Source organism: Podarcis filfolensis, assembly GCF_964270895.1.
Source record: "Podarcis filfolensis genome assembly, chromosome: Z".
Lineage (NCBI taxonomy): Eukaryota > Metazoa > Chordata > Lepidosauria > Squamata > Lacertidae > Podarcis > Podarcis filfolensis.
Window position 1 is genome coordinate 41582613 of NC_139617.1, and position 17753 is coordinate 41600365.

General features: G+C 44.1%; 1 protein-coding gene across 10 annotated transcripts in view; it reads left to right on the forward strand.

The window, feature by feature from the left end:
* Window positions 1-17753, forward strand: part of CACNA1B (calcium voltage-gated channel subunit alpha1 B) — a 328172-nt gene that overhangs the window by 282329 nt on the left and 28090 nt on the right. For all 10 annotated transcript variants that reach the window (XM_083597112.1, XM_083597115.1, XM_083597114.1 and 7 more), the window contains 5 exons: window positions 233-298; window positions 1970-2061; window positions 5812-5962; window positions 7683-7810; window positions 15425-15521. In XM_083597112.1, the coding sequence (XP_083453238.1) occupies window positions 233-298; window positions 1970-2061; window positions 5812-5962; window positions 7683-7810; window positions 15425-15521 (534 nt within the window). The remainder of the gene's footprint in view (window positions 1-232; window positions 299-1969; window positions 2062-5811; window positions 5963-7682; window positions 7811-15424; window positions 15522-17753) is intronic.

Sequence of the window (17753 nt, forward strand, 5' to 3'; positions counted from 1 at the left end):
GGTAGAAGCCATGAGTGTTTAACATCCTATGATGTTGCTACTTTAAATGTATAGTGCAAAATTGAACTTTAGCCTGGATCCAACCCATTAGGATTTTTATATTCTTCTGGGGTATCAATAAACCTATGCTTCTATGTGAAACCTTGTCCAGGTGTGGCCACATACTAAACATTCTTGTTCTTAGATGTATCATTGCAGGTGTTGATACTTTCCCCCTTTTTTTCACCCACAGGCGTTGCCATATGTGTGTCTTCTCATTGCCATGCTCTTCTTCATCTATGCCATTATTGGCATGCAGGTAAATTGCAGCAGTAGTCATACCAAATGCTCCAGGCTGGAGTAGGGATGGGGGAGAAATTCCAAATCTTTGCATTTTAATGCGAAGCTGCCTGATTTTCCAAACCAATCTGTGAACTGAAACACGGGTACCCTCCCCGAATCACATTGTTTTGTGATTAACTTGGTGGTGCAGCACTGCAGCCAACGTGCTATCCAGTTATCCAGTTGCTGTTGTTGTTTTCAAAAAATGCATATATTAGGAAAAAGTGTGCATAAAAATGCATACCTTACTGTTTTATTTAACAAAATTTAATATGCCACTCAATTGATTGTTGCAAATGATAAATAGATAGATGATTGATAGATAGATAGATGATAGATGATAGATAGATGATAGATGATAGATAGAAAGATAGATGATAGATGATAGATAGATAGATAGATGATAGATAGATATAGATAGATAGATTTCCATCTATAAGACACCCCCCATGTATAAGACGCCCCCTATTTTGGGGGACTCAGATTTAAGAAAATGGGGGGAGATGGCCCCGTAGACGCCCCCTAATTTTTGACATTATTTTTTAAGGAAAAAACCTAGTCTTATACACAGAAAAATACCGTGTGTGTGTGTGTGTGTGTGTGTGTGTGTGTGTGTAAGAGTTTACAACATTGCAACACCAACACATCTGGAGAGGCTTGCAGAAACAAATTGTTTTTTTAAGCAGGTGTTGAAAGGAGAACAGCAAAGGTGCCTGTCTGATGTCAACATCTTAGGAGAAGTAAATAACATACATATATTATATGAGGGAAAATTGCTTCCAGAAATGTGTACCTGAGTCAAAACTACGTATACATATTTGGAGAAATTTGCACAAAACTGCTGACAAATTTTTCATAAGGGTTAAAAGAAGTATCCAGCAGCATGCAAACTGCTGTGAAAACATGGACAACTGGATTAAAGATTAAAGGGGGAAACAGAGAGAAACCAAAATTGACAGATTTCTTTACCCTGATCTTGAAGTTCATTTTCAAGATAGTAGTTTGTATCCAGTACAACTCTGATCAAGGCTGCATACAACTCAAGTCTAAGAATGCTTGAGGAATTTTATATCTGTGCATTCCAAACTGACCTGATTATTACTTACTTTGGGATCTACTTATGTTCTGGATTTTGCATTTCTCTAAATTCTTTGATATAGTTCTCATTTCAAGGCAGAAACAGAAAAAGCTGCAGAGTTCCTGTTTTAGAATGTGTCATTGCATAATGTAGGTTGGGGATCTGTTCACAGAAAAACCTTAGTACCTTCATCAAGCTAAAGAAACTACAATGGTTAAATTGGTATAAAGCAGATTTAATACACTGCTGGTTTAGATCCTCAATTCCACCCTGCTGGTGGAAAGGAAGATTTATCCTCCCCCAATATAGTAGGGAAAATGTACGTGACAAAGCATAAAAATTTTCATGCAGATTTTAAAAGAGGAAAAAAAAAAAAAACCAACAACAAGCAAACTGAAGATGGCAGGTAGTAAATTGAGAGAAACTGAATTTGAAATATTTTCCCATCGCTAAGCAAAATGCTTGCTGCTCAGAACCACCGTCAGTGCTGCTTGCTTCTCTGATGACTTTGCCTCCAATTGGATTTCCATTTAATCTGCTTTTTGACCATTTCCTCTCCCCCACCCCCAGGTCTTTGGAAACATTGCACTGAATGACGACTCTGCCATCAATCGACACAACAATTTCCAAACGTTTTTGCAAGCCCTGATGTTGCTTTTCCGGTAAACAATAAACCATCTCTCTGTAATCAAATTCATTGACCCTTCTGGCAGTGGTGGAGCTTCATGCTCCAGCATCGGGGGGTGGAGAGCAGGTGGGGGTGTGGCTGGTGCGCAACCTGGGGCGTGGCGTGGGGGTGTGGTGCCCAGCGCTGATGGGGGGGGCAGCTTCAATGGCACCCCACTGGGATTGCACTGCCAGGGGCAGGTCACTCCCCCTGCCCCCTCTTCCTCCGCCAGTGCCTTCTGGGGTGGGTGTCAATGGGAGGAGATGAAGCCCTTCATAAGCAAATTATCATCATCTGTGTGTTCACCTAAAATGAAACAACTCCCAGGAATGGGTCAGCCAGGACCAGCATAGTTGGACCAATTCACACCAACAATTTGACAGTAACGATGACACACCAAAGTTCCCACCAGTGCCTGCTTGTTTTGTGTGATGGTCTTTCTTGAAGTTGTTTGTGCAAGGTCCCACCTCATCTGTCAGTGCATAGGAACATCAGAACACTGGGAGCATGCTCTCTTGCATCCAGTGCTCACTTGATGAGCCCTCATGTTATTATTGAGCACATATAAAAAAGTAGTTATTCATGGAGGACATAGTTAAACCATGGATCTCACTCCCACTGACAGGAGTCAGTGATGGTCACTAACTTGGATGGCTTTCAGAGAGGTTAATGGAGGAGAGAACTATTTGTGGCTACTATCCATGATGGCCGTGTGTTGCCTCCATAATCAGAGGCAGTAATGCTTCTGAATACCAGTTGCTGGAAACCCCAGGAGGGGAGAATGTTCTTGTGCTCAGTTCCTTCTTGTGGGTTCCCCACTGGCGCATCTGGTTGTCCACTGTGAAAACAGGATGCTAGACGGGCCACTGGCCTGATCTAGCAGGTTCTTCTGGTTTTTTTTATGTCTGTCTGTATGCTTTATTTCCTCCCCTGGCCTTCCTTCAGCATAGGTTCCCTACCTTGTGGAATACCTTCTCAACTGCCTGGAACTCACTGGCTTCCCCTCTGTTCACATCTTCAGTTCCCTGCTTTCCTTCCTCCCAGTCTCTTTTTCTCATAGTATCTCCATCCTCCACCTTTCTGGCTTCCCCATCACCAGAGGTAGGACCTCTGCCTGCTTCCATTCACTCTTAGGGATTATCCACATTTTGCAGGCACAGGTCCATACGTTAAAGCTCCATCTCCAAGTACCTTTTCTTTTTCTTTTCTCTTTTTGCCCTGGAGCTTTCCCTGAAAAAACACCTTGTTCTTCACCACTGAACTGGAGCACATGTCAATTTGGATTTTCTGTGGATTGCTGTTTGCAGCAATTCAGTTTAAAGAGTAGGTTTTCATGGGTTCAGACAGAGCTTTAAAGTGTGGACCATGCCTGGGAAGCACGGAGGAAAGGTAAGTGATAAGCCCTCAGTTAGGGACTGTCTGGGGACATGCAGACAGCTCCTTCTCTGTTTTTCAGCTGCATGCTTTCCTCAGCACTGACTGCACTGCTAGAAGGTGGATGTTTGCTTTCCAATTGGCTGAACAATCTCACTGGCAGTTGCAGAGCTGGCTCCTGACCATATGTTTATGTAAATACTTAAATCTTACCTCTCAGCCTCTTGCTGGGACTCCAGCACTCCTGACAAACATCCATTAAAAATGATTACCAGCCAATTGAAAGATTCAAATCGGCCCGATATTAAAGCCACAGAAGCTGGAGGGGAGGAGTAAGCACAAGGAAACAAAAAGATTTGGAAGCATGCAAAAATGTGGGTAAAGAAGGCCCTGCCCACAATTAGCATGTGGCCCCTGAAAGGTTCCCCATAAGAGAATGTGGCATGAAATTGTCCTTAAATGATTATGTATTATGTATCCAGTTGTTTAGCTGGGAGGGTGATGGGTGTTAGTATAATCTGTTCTCATGCTCAGTTTATGTTGATAAAAGCTGCGCTGGGCCTTGCCTCTACCTGCCCCCTGCATCTTTCAATTCCTCCCAAGCAGAAGTTAATGCAAACTTAATTGTTTACATCAGACAGCTTGTGTTCATTAATACTTCAGCATTACCTGGCATTAATCTTGTGGTATTCAAACTGTTAATGAACACAAATCCTTTATGTGCACAAATCCTAACTTAATTTAATTGGGTCTTTTATTTTCCATAAAGAGATTAGGTGCATTGCTTCTAAGCTTGTGAGATCTAATTTCTCTCCCCCACTCCCCGATATGACAGAAAACACAGGTCTCTTTGACAGAAAAGCCCAGTTCAAGCAATCTGTCTCTGTGTTCTATCTATCTATAGCTATCCATCTATCTATCTATCTATATCTATCTATCTATATCTATCTATCTATCATCATCATCATCATCATCATCATCATCATCATCAATCTATATCTATCTATTTCCCAGCCTCCAACAGGAAGTCCCAGGGCAAGTCACAGCATTAAAAACAACATTAGAGGGTAAAGGTCTAACCAAGGGAGCACCCTGTACCCATGACACTCCCCTGGGTGATTTAGAACCCAATTATGCAGGCTTCTAAACTGTGGAAGTGGGGGAGGGCTCTACCACTTCAAGAAGCTCCTTACCTCTGCCCCAGTTGGTGGACAACTGGGGCACAGCAGAACCTAACACACACATCTTTGCTCTCTCTGCTTGTGTGTAGGTTTTAACGCATGAGCAAAACACCTGTATGGGCCAAAGTTAGGAAAAAAGCCTATAGCAGATCAGGTCTGGGGAAGCTCACTTGTGTGGTCCTTATGTCTTGCTCCATGTCTTGCTGATAGGACCTCAAGTCTCTTTCTAGACCATACTACATGCTTCACCAGCTCTCCTTCACAGCTGGAATGTGTTTTTGAACTATGATAATGCTTCTTGCTTCCTGGATGGAGGATGGAGGGGTGGATGAATCTCTCTCTCTCTCTGTGTGTGTGTGTGTGTGTGTTGGGGAACCTCTATCTTCTATGTGGGTCAAATGTAGCCTTCTGTAAAAAGCTAAGAATCGCATTGATAGCTCCACCCACTTTTGCCTCTTGTCCCACCCACCACTTACATGCATTTCCAGGAGGTTCCCCTCCGCCAAAGAAGTACCACCCTTGGGCTAAAAAAGGTTCCCAACCCTTTTGATATATTATACAGTGAGGGAGCTATTGTAGATGTGACTTTTGCTTTCTCTAGTTCTACTGAGATTGCTCCCTCTTGCACATTCTTTGCCACCCACTAAAGAATGTTAAGGTACACCACAGGCAGATGGCTTACTCGTGCAATACATGTACAAGGCCAATAAGCAACCATAAGAGATCTGCTGGATCAGGCCAGTGGCCCATCTAGCCCAGCTTCCAGTTCTCACAGTGTCCTGCCATGTGCCTATGGGCTGTCCAAAAGCAGAACAGAGCTCAACAGCATCCTCCCATTTTGTAGTTGCCATCAATTGGTATCCAAAAGCATTACTACTGTCATCAGTGAAGGTAGAACATAGCCATTGAGTTAGTGGCCACTAACACTCCATGCATCTGCCTAGTCCTCTGTTAAAGCCATCCAGGTTGGTGACCACCACTGCCTCCTGCAGGAACAAGTTCCATACTTTAACTCTGCATCCTTTTGCCTGTCCTGAATCTCTCAACATTCAGCTTCATCGGGCGTCCACGAGTTCTAGTGCTTTGCGAGAAAAGGAGGAAATGTTTTCTCTATTCCCTTCTTCACCCTATGCATAATTTTGTATACTTCTTTTTAGTTCAACAAGACAACTTCTTTTTTCTGCTTTCAGGAGCGCCACTGGAGAAGCTTGGCATGAAATCATGCTTGCATGTCTCAGCAACCAAGCCTGCGATAAGCTCTCCAACCTTGGCAAAAATGAGTGCGGCAGTGACTTTGCCTACTTTTACTTTGTCTCCTTCATCTTCCTCTGCTCCTTTCTGGTGAGTTGGTCATTCTGCTTGTCTTGCTTGCCCATCCCTGTGCTGCAACTACCCTCCACGTTCAAGGTCCTCAGCCCCTCAGAGATATGCATCTTAAGTATCAAAAGCCAGGGTAAATAAGTATTTATGGGTGCACCCAGTGTTTTTTTCTGGGGGTACTCAGTGGTACCCAGTACCCGCATCTCTTTTTCTTGTTTTTTAAAAGTGTGGCACTTACATTAACAACTTCGTGGTGAGTGCTGGCACCTATTTTTCTAGAGGAAAAGCACTGGCTGCATCACTGCATCCTTTAATCAGTAACACTCTGCCATATTGGTGAAATAGCACATCACAAACAAACTATCTAGTTTCTTTCTGTGTGTTGTTTCACCAACGTGCAGGTAGTGTCACTGATTAAGGAATGTTTCAATGCAGACAGACAGACATGCTATCATATCAAAACAGCTTCTTCTTCTTTTTTTGCAGTGTCCTATCAACATCAAAGCTGCAGCACTCTGCACATGCTCCAATTCTGGAATTTTTTTTTTTAAAAAAACTGCAGTTCTCCTAGTTAAACTGAAATTTGAGAGGAGTTATATTGTAGCCAGCCCTACCGTTAGGCAGAGTGTGGTGACAGTTGCATAAGGTGCCAACATGCTGGGAGGCAATTACCAGTGGTGAATTGCTAGAGGACAGTGTTGTGTGTATCATTCAAGCAGCTCCCTGCCACTTAAACTAGCCTACTGTCCTTAGGCTGAGTGGAGGAGGATGACCCATTGGCAGTATTGAAGTAACATTCAGTGACCAGTCTGGCTGGCTTTTATTCATGGAGTGGGAGGTTGCGGTTATTTCGCCAGGCAGTAAAATGTTCCCAGTGTGGCTCTAGGCAGGATGTAGAGCAGAATTCAGCAAAGCCATAGAACAATACGGACAAGGAAATGGAGAAACCCCCTTTTCACTGTAGCTCAGAAGAGGGACAATCTTTATCAGCCAGAGTGCTGCTTTCCAGGGGTCGCACGCTAGTGGCGGGGAGGGTCAGAGGCAAGAAGTTGGTGCAGCAATGGACAGGACAACCTTTCCACCCACCAGTAGGTTGTATTCCAGCCACACAAACTCAGTGGTTGCTATGTGTACACACCTCATATCTCTCTCTCTCTCCATCCAGGCAAGCAAGCAAGGGGGCTTAGCAATATTCAAGGATGTGTTCAAGGATGCTTCCCAGTTGGGCAAAAGCGTGAGAAAGGCATGGAAAGGAGACACAGGACACATTCACACCATACATTCAAAACACTATGGAACCACTTTTAAAAGTCATGACTCCCCCAAAGAATACTGGGAATTGTAGTTTGTTAAGGGTGTTAGGACGTCCCTATTCCCTACAATTTCAGCCCCCCTTTCCCCGGGGAACTCTGCGAATTGTAGCTCTGTGAGGGGAATTGGGGCCTCCTTAGAACTCTCAGCACTGCTAGCAAACTACAGCCCCCCCCAAAAAAATTGGGATGAGCCATGACTGTTTAAAGTGATATAGCATTTTCAGTGTATGAGCGAATGTGTCCACAGATTTCTGCATTTGACACTTCAGACTCCGCCTTTTTCTCTTCAACAACAACAATAGTTTATTTATACTCCTCTTGCTTTTTGAGTTATCCTTTTGTTTTTGCATTGATTCCTTAATAAGAGAAGCTAATGTCTTTCCTCCTTCCCACCCCCAATTTCATCTCCCTCACCTTCCCCTTTGCAGATGTTGAACCTGTTTGTGGCTGTAATTATGGACAACTTTGAGTACTTGACACGAGACTCTTCCATCCTAGGACCCCACCATCTTGATGAGTTTATCCGCGTCTGGGCTGAGTACGACCCTGCAGCCTGGTACGTATGCTCTTGCAAGCGCACCTTAAAATAATAGAATAGTAGAGTTGGAAGTGACCTATGGGTCATCTAGTCCAATCCCCAGCAATACAGGGATCTCACCTAAGGCATCCATGACAGATGACCATCCAACTTCTGCTTAAAAACCTCCAAGGAAGAAGAGTCCACAACCTCCTGAGGGAGACTGTTCCCCTGTCAAACAGCTCTTACTGTCAGAAAGTTTTTCTGTATGTTTAGTCAGAATCTCCTTTCTTGTAACTTGAAGCCATTGGTTTGAGTCCTACCCTCCAGAGCAAGAGAAAATTTGTTCCCTCTTCCATGTGATAGCCCTTAAGATATTTGAAGATGGCTATCATATCTCCTCCCAGTCTCCTCTTTTCCAAGCTAAACATACCCAGCTCCTTCTACCGTTCTTCATAAGGTTAGACTTCTAGACCTTGATCATCTTAGTTGCCCTCCTCTGCACACATTCCAGCTTGTCCACATCCTACCTAAATTGTGGTGCCAAAAGCTGGACACAGTATTCCACACAGTGTCGTCTGACCAAGGTAGAACAAAGTCGTACTATTACTTCCCTTGATCTGGACACCATACTTCTGTTGGTGCAGCCTGGAATAGCATTAGCTTTCTTTGCTGCTACATCAAACTGTTGACTCATGTTAAGCTTGTGGTCCACCAAGACCCCTAGATCCTTTTCACTAGTAGGCCAGATGTCCCCTATTGAATATTTGCGCTTCTGGTTCTTCCTGCCTAAGTGCAGAACCTCATCTTTGTCTGTACTGAAATTCATTTTGTTAGCTTGCGCCCAGTTTTCTAATCCATTAAGATCATTTTGAACTCTGATTTTGCCTTCTGTGGCATTAACTACTGCTCCCAGTATGGTGTCATCTGCAAAATTGATGAGCATCTTCTTAATTCCTTCATCTTACCAGCTTCCTTTCAAGAATATCATGAGGGACTTTGTCAAATGTCTTACTGAAATCAAGATACACTATGTCCACAGCATTCCCTTGATCCACCAAGCTTGTAATTTCCTGAAAAAAAAGAAAGAAAGAAAGAAATGAGATTGGTTGGGCATGACTTATTTTTGAGAAACCCATGCTGAGTATTAGTAATCACAGCAGCATTTTGATAAATATATCTATTCTCACACATCAGGGTAATCTGTGCATTTCGAGTTCACCCATTAATCATCTCACCCCCTCAGTCCTCTTGCCACTGACATTTTCAGAGATTAAAAGAAGTGCTCAAATTATGGGGGGGGGGGATGAGCAGAACACTCTTTTAATGCTTCTGAATGCCATATGCAGATAGGAAGAGCACTGTTGCACTCGGGTGCTGCTGGTGGGCTTCCCATTGGGGCAGCTGGTTGGTCACTGTGAGAACAGAATGATGGACTGGATGCGCTGCTGGTCTGTTCCATTAGGGCTCTTCCTATGTTCCTTTTTTTAAAGGCTGCCTTAACTAACCATCTCAGAGGGCATGCAGTGGGCAGGACTGAAAATGAAGGAACCAGCAGATTAGTTTGTGGATTTCATTAAGGGCATCTCTATCTCCCTACCCCAATAATTTGAGTACTGATGATAACTTGACCTATGTCAATGTGAATATTGATGCAATTAAATATTTAAAATGCAACAAACTCATTGCCTGCTAATTTTGTCTTGTAAATCAGGGCCCAGAAGTTACAAGTCAGCATATTTATCCAAACCTAATAATAGGGCTGGGGGAGGAATTCAATTTAATTTGTATCTTCATAGAAACTACCAAATTTGCAGCTCTTGAAGCAACATGTGGACCAAAACAGCTCTTCTTCCAAAAATTGCAGTTCTCTGAATTTTGCGATGCAGTCTCCCAACCAAACAACATGTCACAAAAAACGTACATATTACAGGAAAGTGTGCATGAAAATGCATATATTGGTGAATAAAACATACAATATGCATTATGTTAGGGAACATTACTTGCAAAAATGCATGTAATAGCCGAAACTGCAGACAAAAATGAGTTTAGTAAGAAAATTAGCACTATAATGCTGATGAATTTCCAGAGGATTTAAAATAAAATAGAACTAAATAATTGATAGATGCTGTGGAAATGCAAAACAAATTTAAATTAGAAAAATGAGAGGGAAACTTAAATTGACCGATAAGTTCATCCCTATCTAAGAGGCTCATAGGCTTCATTGCCACCACCCAGAAGTCCCCTCCCTGCTAGCCAGGATGTGTCTTCTATGAAGTAGACTGATGGAGGAAAGGAAGATTGCTACATTTCTGTGCTGAGTGTGGGAGGGTGCGAACCACTTTCTCTGGGTCCAGCATAGCAGCCAATGAGTTTGGCAAGCAGGGGTCAAGGCAGTCTCTCCTTCCTCCACCAGCCTGCTCACTCCCTCTGGATAGAATTCCAGGTAATCTCCCAGGTGAGTTGTTAATTGCAAGGGTGCACTACTTGCAATGATCACATGAATAATATGGTTGTCTGACTCCACTCACAGGTGGAAATCAATGGAGAGGTAAGTAGACATGGGAAGTCAATTTTATGGGACCTGGGAGAATAACAGCAATGCATAGATCCACAAACTTCCTTTCTGCTGATGTGAAAAGAAACTTAAGAAATAAAACAAAGAGAAATCGAGCTAATGATGTTTAGGAAAGATGCTTAAGATTTCTAGAAATGTGATGAAATGCCTTTTTGCCTCTGCTTTAAATGTTTTCTGTGTGAGGTGGGTTGATCTAATAACATTTTGATCTTTTAATAATGCCATCTTCCGGTTGTCAGTTTCTGGACTTAAAAGAACTTTATTTGAACTTGTTCTGTTCTGAGAAGAATATAAAGCTATTACTTGGGTTCTATCCCTTCCTCCCTCCTTGTCTCTCTCCCCCTCTGCTTCTTCCCCCTCCCCCCTTTCAGAATATTACTGGGCCCCTTCCAGATATTCTGAATGATGACTTTCATCATCCCCAACTGCCAGTCATGCTGACTGTGGCTGATGGGAATTGTAGTCCAAAACCTCTGGAGGGCATCAGGTTGGAGATGTCTAGTATTAAAGGATATATCCCTCCTTTTTTAAAAGAAAAGAAAAGAAAAGAAATGTATGCTGATTATCTTCTCAGCTGCCAGGTGAATTGGGATGGTTATTAAGCTGGCATGGGAAGTTGCCCATCTCACAGGTGATAACCCAATCCACAGATGGAATGATTATGAGTTGTAGCCAATGTTAATTGTACTCAATAGACCCACTGAAATTAGTGGGCAAGGGCCACTTAGGTTCATTTATTTCAATGGGTCTACCCTGAGTCGGACTAGCATTGTATAAAATCCACTAGGTTGCATCCAACACTTTGAGTAGATCCATTGAAATTAATAGACCTAAGCTAGTCAAGTTTATTAATGTCAGTGGGTTTACTCTGAGTAGGGCTAGCATTTGATGCTCCTGTTATTGGGTGTTTTGCAGTTCATTTCCATGCAGACAGTATCATATGAGGACTTTTCACCATAATTATAAACAGATTTCAAACTACACTGCCTCCCCCAAACAACCCTTGGAATCATAAGAGTTCTATGCTTGGACTATACCATTTCAGGTTGTAGGTAGAGGCTCACCTGACTGCATGGGCGTAGAAAAATATAGATACCAGGATGACGGATTATAGCATAACCATTACCCTGATATGCACACTGCCATATGAACTCCCACCTGTACAATGCTGTGGTACAGTCCAGAGACACCACATTATTCCTTTTATTTCCAGTCTTCAGGGTCGGAGTGCCATTGTTATATAACCAAACAGCAACAGACATACCAAAATAGTCCCATGCATGAGATGGAGGTTCAGCAGAGGCTGGATGGTCATCTGTCAGGGTTAATACAGCTTCACCCTGCATTGCAGATCCTGCATTATTGGGCAGGGAGCGTGAACTATATGACCCCCAAAGACCCCATCCAAATCCATGTTGCTGTGATTCCAAGAGTTGCTCTTGCTCATGACAGTTACTTTTCAGCTTCTCAAGAATGTAATATGAGCCCTGTTGGATGCCACCTTCTGAATGTTAGTCTTCACTACAATTTCTTGCTGTAGAGATGGGGAACCCACAGATGTTGCCAAACTTCAACTCCTACCATCTCAGATTATTACCATGCTGACTGAGGTTGATGCAAATTGTAGTCCAATTTTTTTGGGGGGAGGGTCAGAGGTTCCCCACCTCTATCCTAGCAAGTCAGTTTTTTGACAACTCAGGGACTCTTTTTTTTTTTTTTTTTGCACTTCCCTAACATTCATATCACTCCATTTTCATGTTTTGTTAACTGGTTTAAGCCATAAGAACACCAGATTAGCCTGGCTGATGGATCAGGCCAATGGCCCATCTTATCCATCATTGTGTTCTCACAGAGACCCACCAGATGCCCAAATAATAATCCCCAAGTAGAACATGAGTGCAACAGCACCCTTTTGATTCCCAACAGCAGGCATTCAGAAGCAAACTGCCCCTGACAGTGGAGGCAGAACACAGCCACCATGGAAGTGAACTGCAAAACTTGCAGGCATGGAAAACAAAGCTACAGTCCCTGATTTACCTGTCGTGGTTGACAGTAGTAGTGCATTTGCTTTGCTTGCAGAAGAAGCTGGGTTCCATCCCTGACATCTCCAGGTAGGGCTGGGAGAAATCCCTATCTGCAGTCCTGGAGAGCCGCTGCCAGCCAGAGTAGGCAACACTCAGCAAGATGGACCAGTGGCCTGACTCAGTACAAGGCAGCTTGCTCCGTTCCAGCGCGCCTTTTTTGTATTCATTTTTTTTAAAAAAAAACCTTTTCCCCTTATTGTTTTAATAATTAATTTACAACTGAGGATGTTTTTAAAATTCTTCTAGGGATTGGGTGGATTTAATAGGACTGCTTCTGAGTGGATGGCATCATGCAGTCCTATGTCTATCTTCCACTGCTGCTGAAATATTTCCCTCCACAGCTTGTTGTAAAGGAAATCTGGAGACTCTGAAATTGAACACGACTCTCCCATTCTTTCTTCTATTTTTTTTTGGGGGGGGTGACATCAGGAGGGTCTGGAATGGAGCCATCTCTCTTCCATATATTTCTTTTCCCCCCCCTTTTGGTCATAACTCATGATTTTTTTTCCTTTCCAGTTGCCGGATACATTATAAGGAGATGTACAGTTTGTTGCGAGCTATTGCTCCACCTCTGGGCTTAGGAAGGAAATGCCCTCACAGGGTGGCATACAAGGTTTGGCATTTCAGCGGGGGGAAACCCTTCCAGTATATTTCTCCTCTATTTGTTTGCCTTGAATTTGAACCTTTAATTTGATAAAAACAAACAAACAAACCTGAATTGCAAAGGCAAAGAAAAAGAAGAATAAACTGGACTGAACTAACCCCTTTGCCTGAACAAGAATGATTGACAAGCCCCCACCCCCACCCTTTGATCTTACCCTTTCCCATCTAGCATCTCTCCTGACACACAATGATGCACACTTGCCTGGACATGGGCAGCTTTATGAGACAGTCAGCTTTGAAAGGTTCCCTTCTCCAGAACAGGGGTGGGAAGAGTTGGGGGCGGGCTACCCCATTCCAATAGTTTTGAGTTAATTGATTGAGGAGGTGCTCATCAAATTTACAGATGGTGCCAGGCTGGGCTAGCAAATAGAATGTGGATTCAAGATGACCTTAACAGATTTGAGGGCCAAAAGTAACAAAATGAATTTCAATAGGGACCAAGGTATGGGTCTATACTTAGGCAGAAATAATCAGATGCACAAATATAGGATGCGGGACACCTGGTTTACTAGCAGTACATGTGAAAAGAATCTAGGAGTCATAGTGGACCACAAGTTTAAGATGAGTCAACAGTGTGATGCTGCAGCAAAAAAAAAAAAAAAAAAAAAAAGCTAATGCTATTCCTAGGCTGTATCAACAGAAGTATAGTGTCCAGATCAAGGGAAGCCATAGTACCACCCTATTCTGCCTTGGTCTGACCACAGCTGCTGACATGGAGGTACAAGCCTTGGTGCCAGGGGTCAGCTAGGTTAGGCACCGACTAAGGGTCCCTTGGCTGGGTTCCTCACCAGTTCAACCTAACCATTCACCACCCTCCCTGCTAGGGCCCTAAATGGTTTTCACTGATGGATGGCAGAGTTGCTTTTGAACAAAAAGGCAATCCGAGTTCTCCTCCAAGCAGGCTGCTTGTCCATTTAAGTAAAGGTAGAGGGACCCCTGACCATTAAGTCCAGTCGCGGATGACTCTGGAGTTGAGGTGCTCATCTCGCTTTATTGGCCGAGGGAGCCGGCGTACAGCTTCCGGGTCATGTGGCCAGCATGACTAAGCCACATCTGGTGAAACCAGAGCAGTGCACGGAAACGCCGTTTACCTTCCCGCCGGAGCAGTACCCGTTTATCTACTTGCACTTTGACGTGCTTTTGAACTGCTAGGTTGGCAGGAGCTGGGACCGAACAATGGGAGCTCACCCCATCACAGGGATTTGAACCACCGACCTTCGGATCGGCAAGCCCTAGACTCTGTGGTTTAGACCACAGCGCCACCCACCTCCCTGCTTGTCCATTTATGTGTCCCCAAATGTAATGTCCTGGCCTATCAATCTCTGAAATCTGTTTCTTGGCTCTATAGACAGGGCTGAAAAAAGTCTGGGGATCCAGTGGAAGTTGAGGAGTGCAGTTGTTGCCCAAGGCGTGCTGGCTGAGAAACCATGTGGCATCCACCATCACAAGCAGTGCTGGTCCCTGCCTTGGTTGGCAGGGACATTGGGAGGCGGGAGCATTGTTGTCACTATGCCAAGGTCCCTCTGAAGTCTGATGCCAGCCTTGTGTTATTGAAAGTGGAGATCTTCCTTATTTATGCCTCCATTTTACCCATTATGAGCCTCACTTCCAATCTAAGCAACAAAAGCCTGGCCAGGAAAGGAGAACCATTTTATTAAAGCCTTGTCTGACTGTCCCATAATGCTGTGTATCGCTTCTCCTCGGCATGATGAGTACAGCCCCTTGACACCTGCACAACCACCTGTTTGAGAATATATGAGAATGCTCCCCCTCCCACCCATGGTTTCAAACCTCTTTCCTTCCCACCTGCTTTTGTCCACACTCAATCATTCTGTACTGCTACCGCAGGGATTTGAACCTCTTTTTTTTAAAGAAAAAAGAAAAGACGATGAGCACATGGAAAGAGAGATGCTCAGTGACAGGGATAGCCAAGGTGGTGCTCTCCAGCTGATGCTGGACTCCAGCTCCCATGCTGGCTGCAGCTGATGGCAGCTGTAGTCTGACAATGGCTAGAGGGCACCAGGTTGGCTACCCCAGCTCAAAGAGATGAAATTGGAAAAGAAACCATCTGATTTAACCCTCCTCTTTGTTATTAACCTCCCTTTGTTTTGTTTCTACTCCCTGAAAACAATCTAATTAATCAGATCTCTCTCCTTCTCTCTTGCTCTCTTGTCTGCTTTCCACTTCATCCCTGGTCCCTCTCCCCTCTGTTTGACACTTGGCTCTAACTTGGTTCTTCCCCCACCTGTGATTCCCTCCCCATCTTCTGGCTTCTGCTTCTTTCTCTCTCTCTCTCTCTCCCTCTCTTTCTATCTCTCTGGTTCCAAGTGGGCGTATCAGTTACACGGACATGTATGAGATGCTGAGACACATGTCCCCACCACTTGGACTGGGAAAGAAATGCCCAGCTCGCGTTGCCTATAAGGTTAGACCAGACAACCAGTGCCATCTGTTCTGTTGTTGCTAAGGCTGAACTGCCTCCATTTCCTGTAGTATTTGTGGTGTCTTCTAAGCTATTTCAGATGCTTCATAATCTCCCTAGTTCAGGGGTGTCCAACACATGGCCCAGCCCATAGCAGCTGTACAACAAAGAGGCTACTGGGACAGGAAACACACTGGCAGCAGAGGCTGGTGCTAACTGGGACTGGTAGGGTGGAAAGCAGTGAGATCAGTGGCAGGCAGAGTCAGAAAAGATGGCTGGGGTTGAGCCAAAGTCAATAATAGGCATAGCCAACTAATTGTGACCTCCCCCCCCCCATCCTCCTCTTTGCTGAATTCTACAAGGGCAAAACTGAGACTGAGGAGGTGGAAGCTGGCAGTAATAGCCACCCCTTGGGCTGATTGTAATTAAGAAGGCAGGTAGGTGGAGGCCATCTGAGGGCAGATTGAGTTTAGTGGTGGCACTGCCTCACTCGCCTTAATTGGGCAACCTCCACTACCATCACACAGCTTTCAGAAATGTGGAGCTGTGCCCATAGGGTCCTATAACTGGAATTCCTACTTGGTCCTTTGGCTTCAAGCCGCAGGCAGATTCTAAGTGCCCCCATAGGCATGCAGAGTTCAGGTAGGAGCTTTGGAGAGTTTGTGTACTCAAATCCAAGTGCTTGAAGGCTTTTAAAAGGGGTTCATGCCCCACTAAAGCGTTACTGGTGGAGGGGCCATAGCTTATTGGTAGGATATCTCTCTTCAATACAGAACATCCCAGGTTCACTCCCTAGCACCTCCAGGTAGGTCTGAGACAGACTCCCCTCTGAAATTCTGTAGACTCATTGCCAATCAGGATAGAAAATTCTAAGCTAGATGGACCAATGTTAGTGCATTTGTCTTGCATGCAGAAAGCCCCATGTTCAATCCACTGTGTCTCCAGGTAGGGCTGGGAGAGACGCCAAGCTTGAAACTCTAGAGAGTAGCTGCCAGTTCAGTGTAGACAATAATGAGTTATCTGAACCAGTGGTCTCACCGAGTACAAGGCAGCTTCCTATGTTCCCATAGTTTGACTCAGTGTTCTCCTATCAATCTGTCACCTTCCCTTTAAGAGACCTGGAAGTCCACCTCTATTGGTGCCTCTTATGCAAGATGGCAAGGAGGGAGAGAGAATGTAAATTTAATATTTTATGCGAAGGGGAGTTTATGGGTGAGTCTCCGGGCTCCTGTGGGTTAAGAAATGAAGCCATTTAAATCCATTTGAGTTTGACACCCCTGTTCTAGTTTGAAACATTCTGCATCTCTGACTAAGTCATTACAGCTGTGGTGCCCATTACACCTTTCTAGCTAGCTGAGTTTCTACCTGTCCATAAATATATTTATATCCTGGTTCATTTTTCGGATTCTACCTTTCCCCTTCCTTTTCTGTCTGCATCAAGTGAGAGATCAATTATTCCCAATCAAGGCTGTCTTCATGGCAACATGTGCTTAGACTTAACAAATCCTTAGGGTGCATTGCCTCCAGCTCTGTGTTCACTGAAAGCCAACATGTTTCTTCAGAAAAAGCATGTGATACAGTTCTCCTAGGACTGTACCACTTCAGAATGCAAGGGAAAGGCACTGCATCTGGAATGCAGGGATAGACAAGCTGTGTCCTCCAGGTGTGTTGGGCTACCATTTCCATCAGCCCAAGACAACATAGTCTCTGGAGTTGTAGTCCAAAACATATGGAGATTACTTGATCATCTACCCCTGCTATGTAGATTGAGAACTGATTTTCCATGGCACTACTTTCTGTATTAATATGTTCAAGTCAAAGCAGTAGATGTGTTCAACCCTGGTACACCCATTCTAGATTGTACCTGCCTGAGGATGTGGTTCACCCATCTGGGAGTGACATCCCTGCAGCTTCTCCAGCTCCTCAAACACACAGGCACATGGAACTGAAGATTCAGCTACAAATCCTTTAAGGATTGTAGATAGTTCTTGCAGGCAATCAAGCCACTAGAAAGAAAAGTGCTGCAAACCTTCTTAAACCTTCAGGTGTCTGGCTCTTTGCTGGGACAACATATTCTACAGCTCATCTAGGAAGACCTATTGGGAGCTGCCCGGGGTCCTGAATTGACTGGAATAAACTCTGCTAATTGCTACCGCTTCCCCTGCAGGACCTAAGTCCAAACAGAAGGGGATCTTTGTCTTAAATGAACATGATCCTCTTTGTAGAATGGAAATT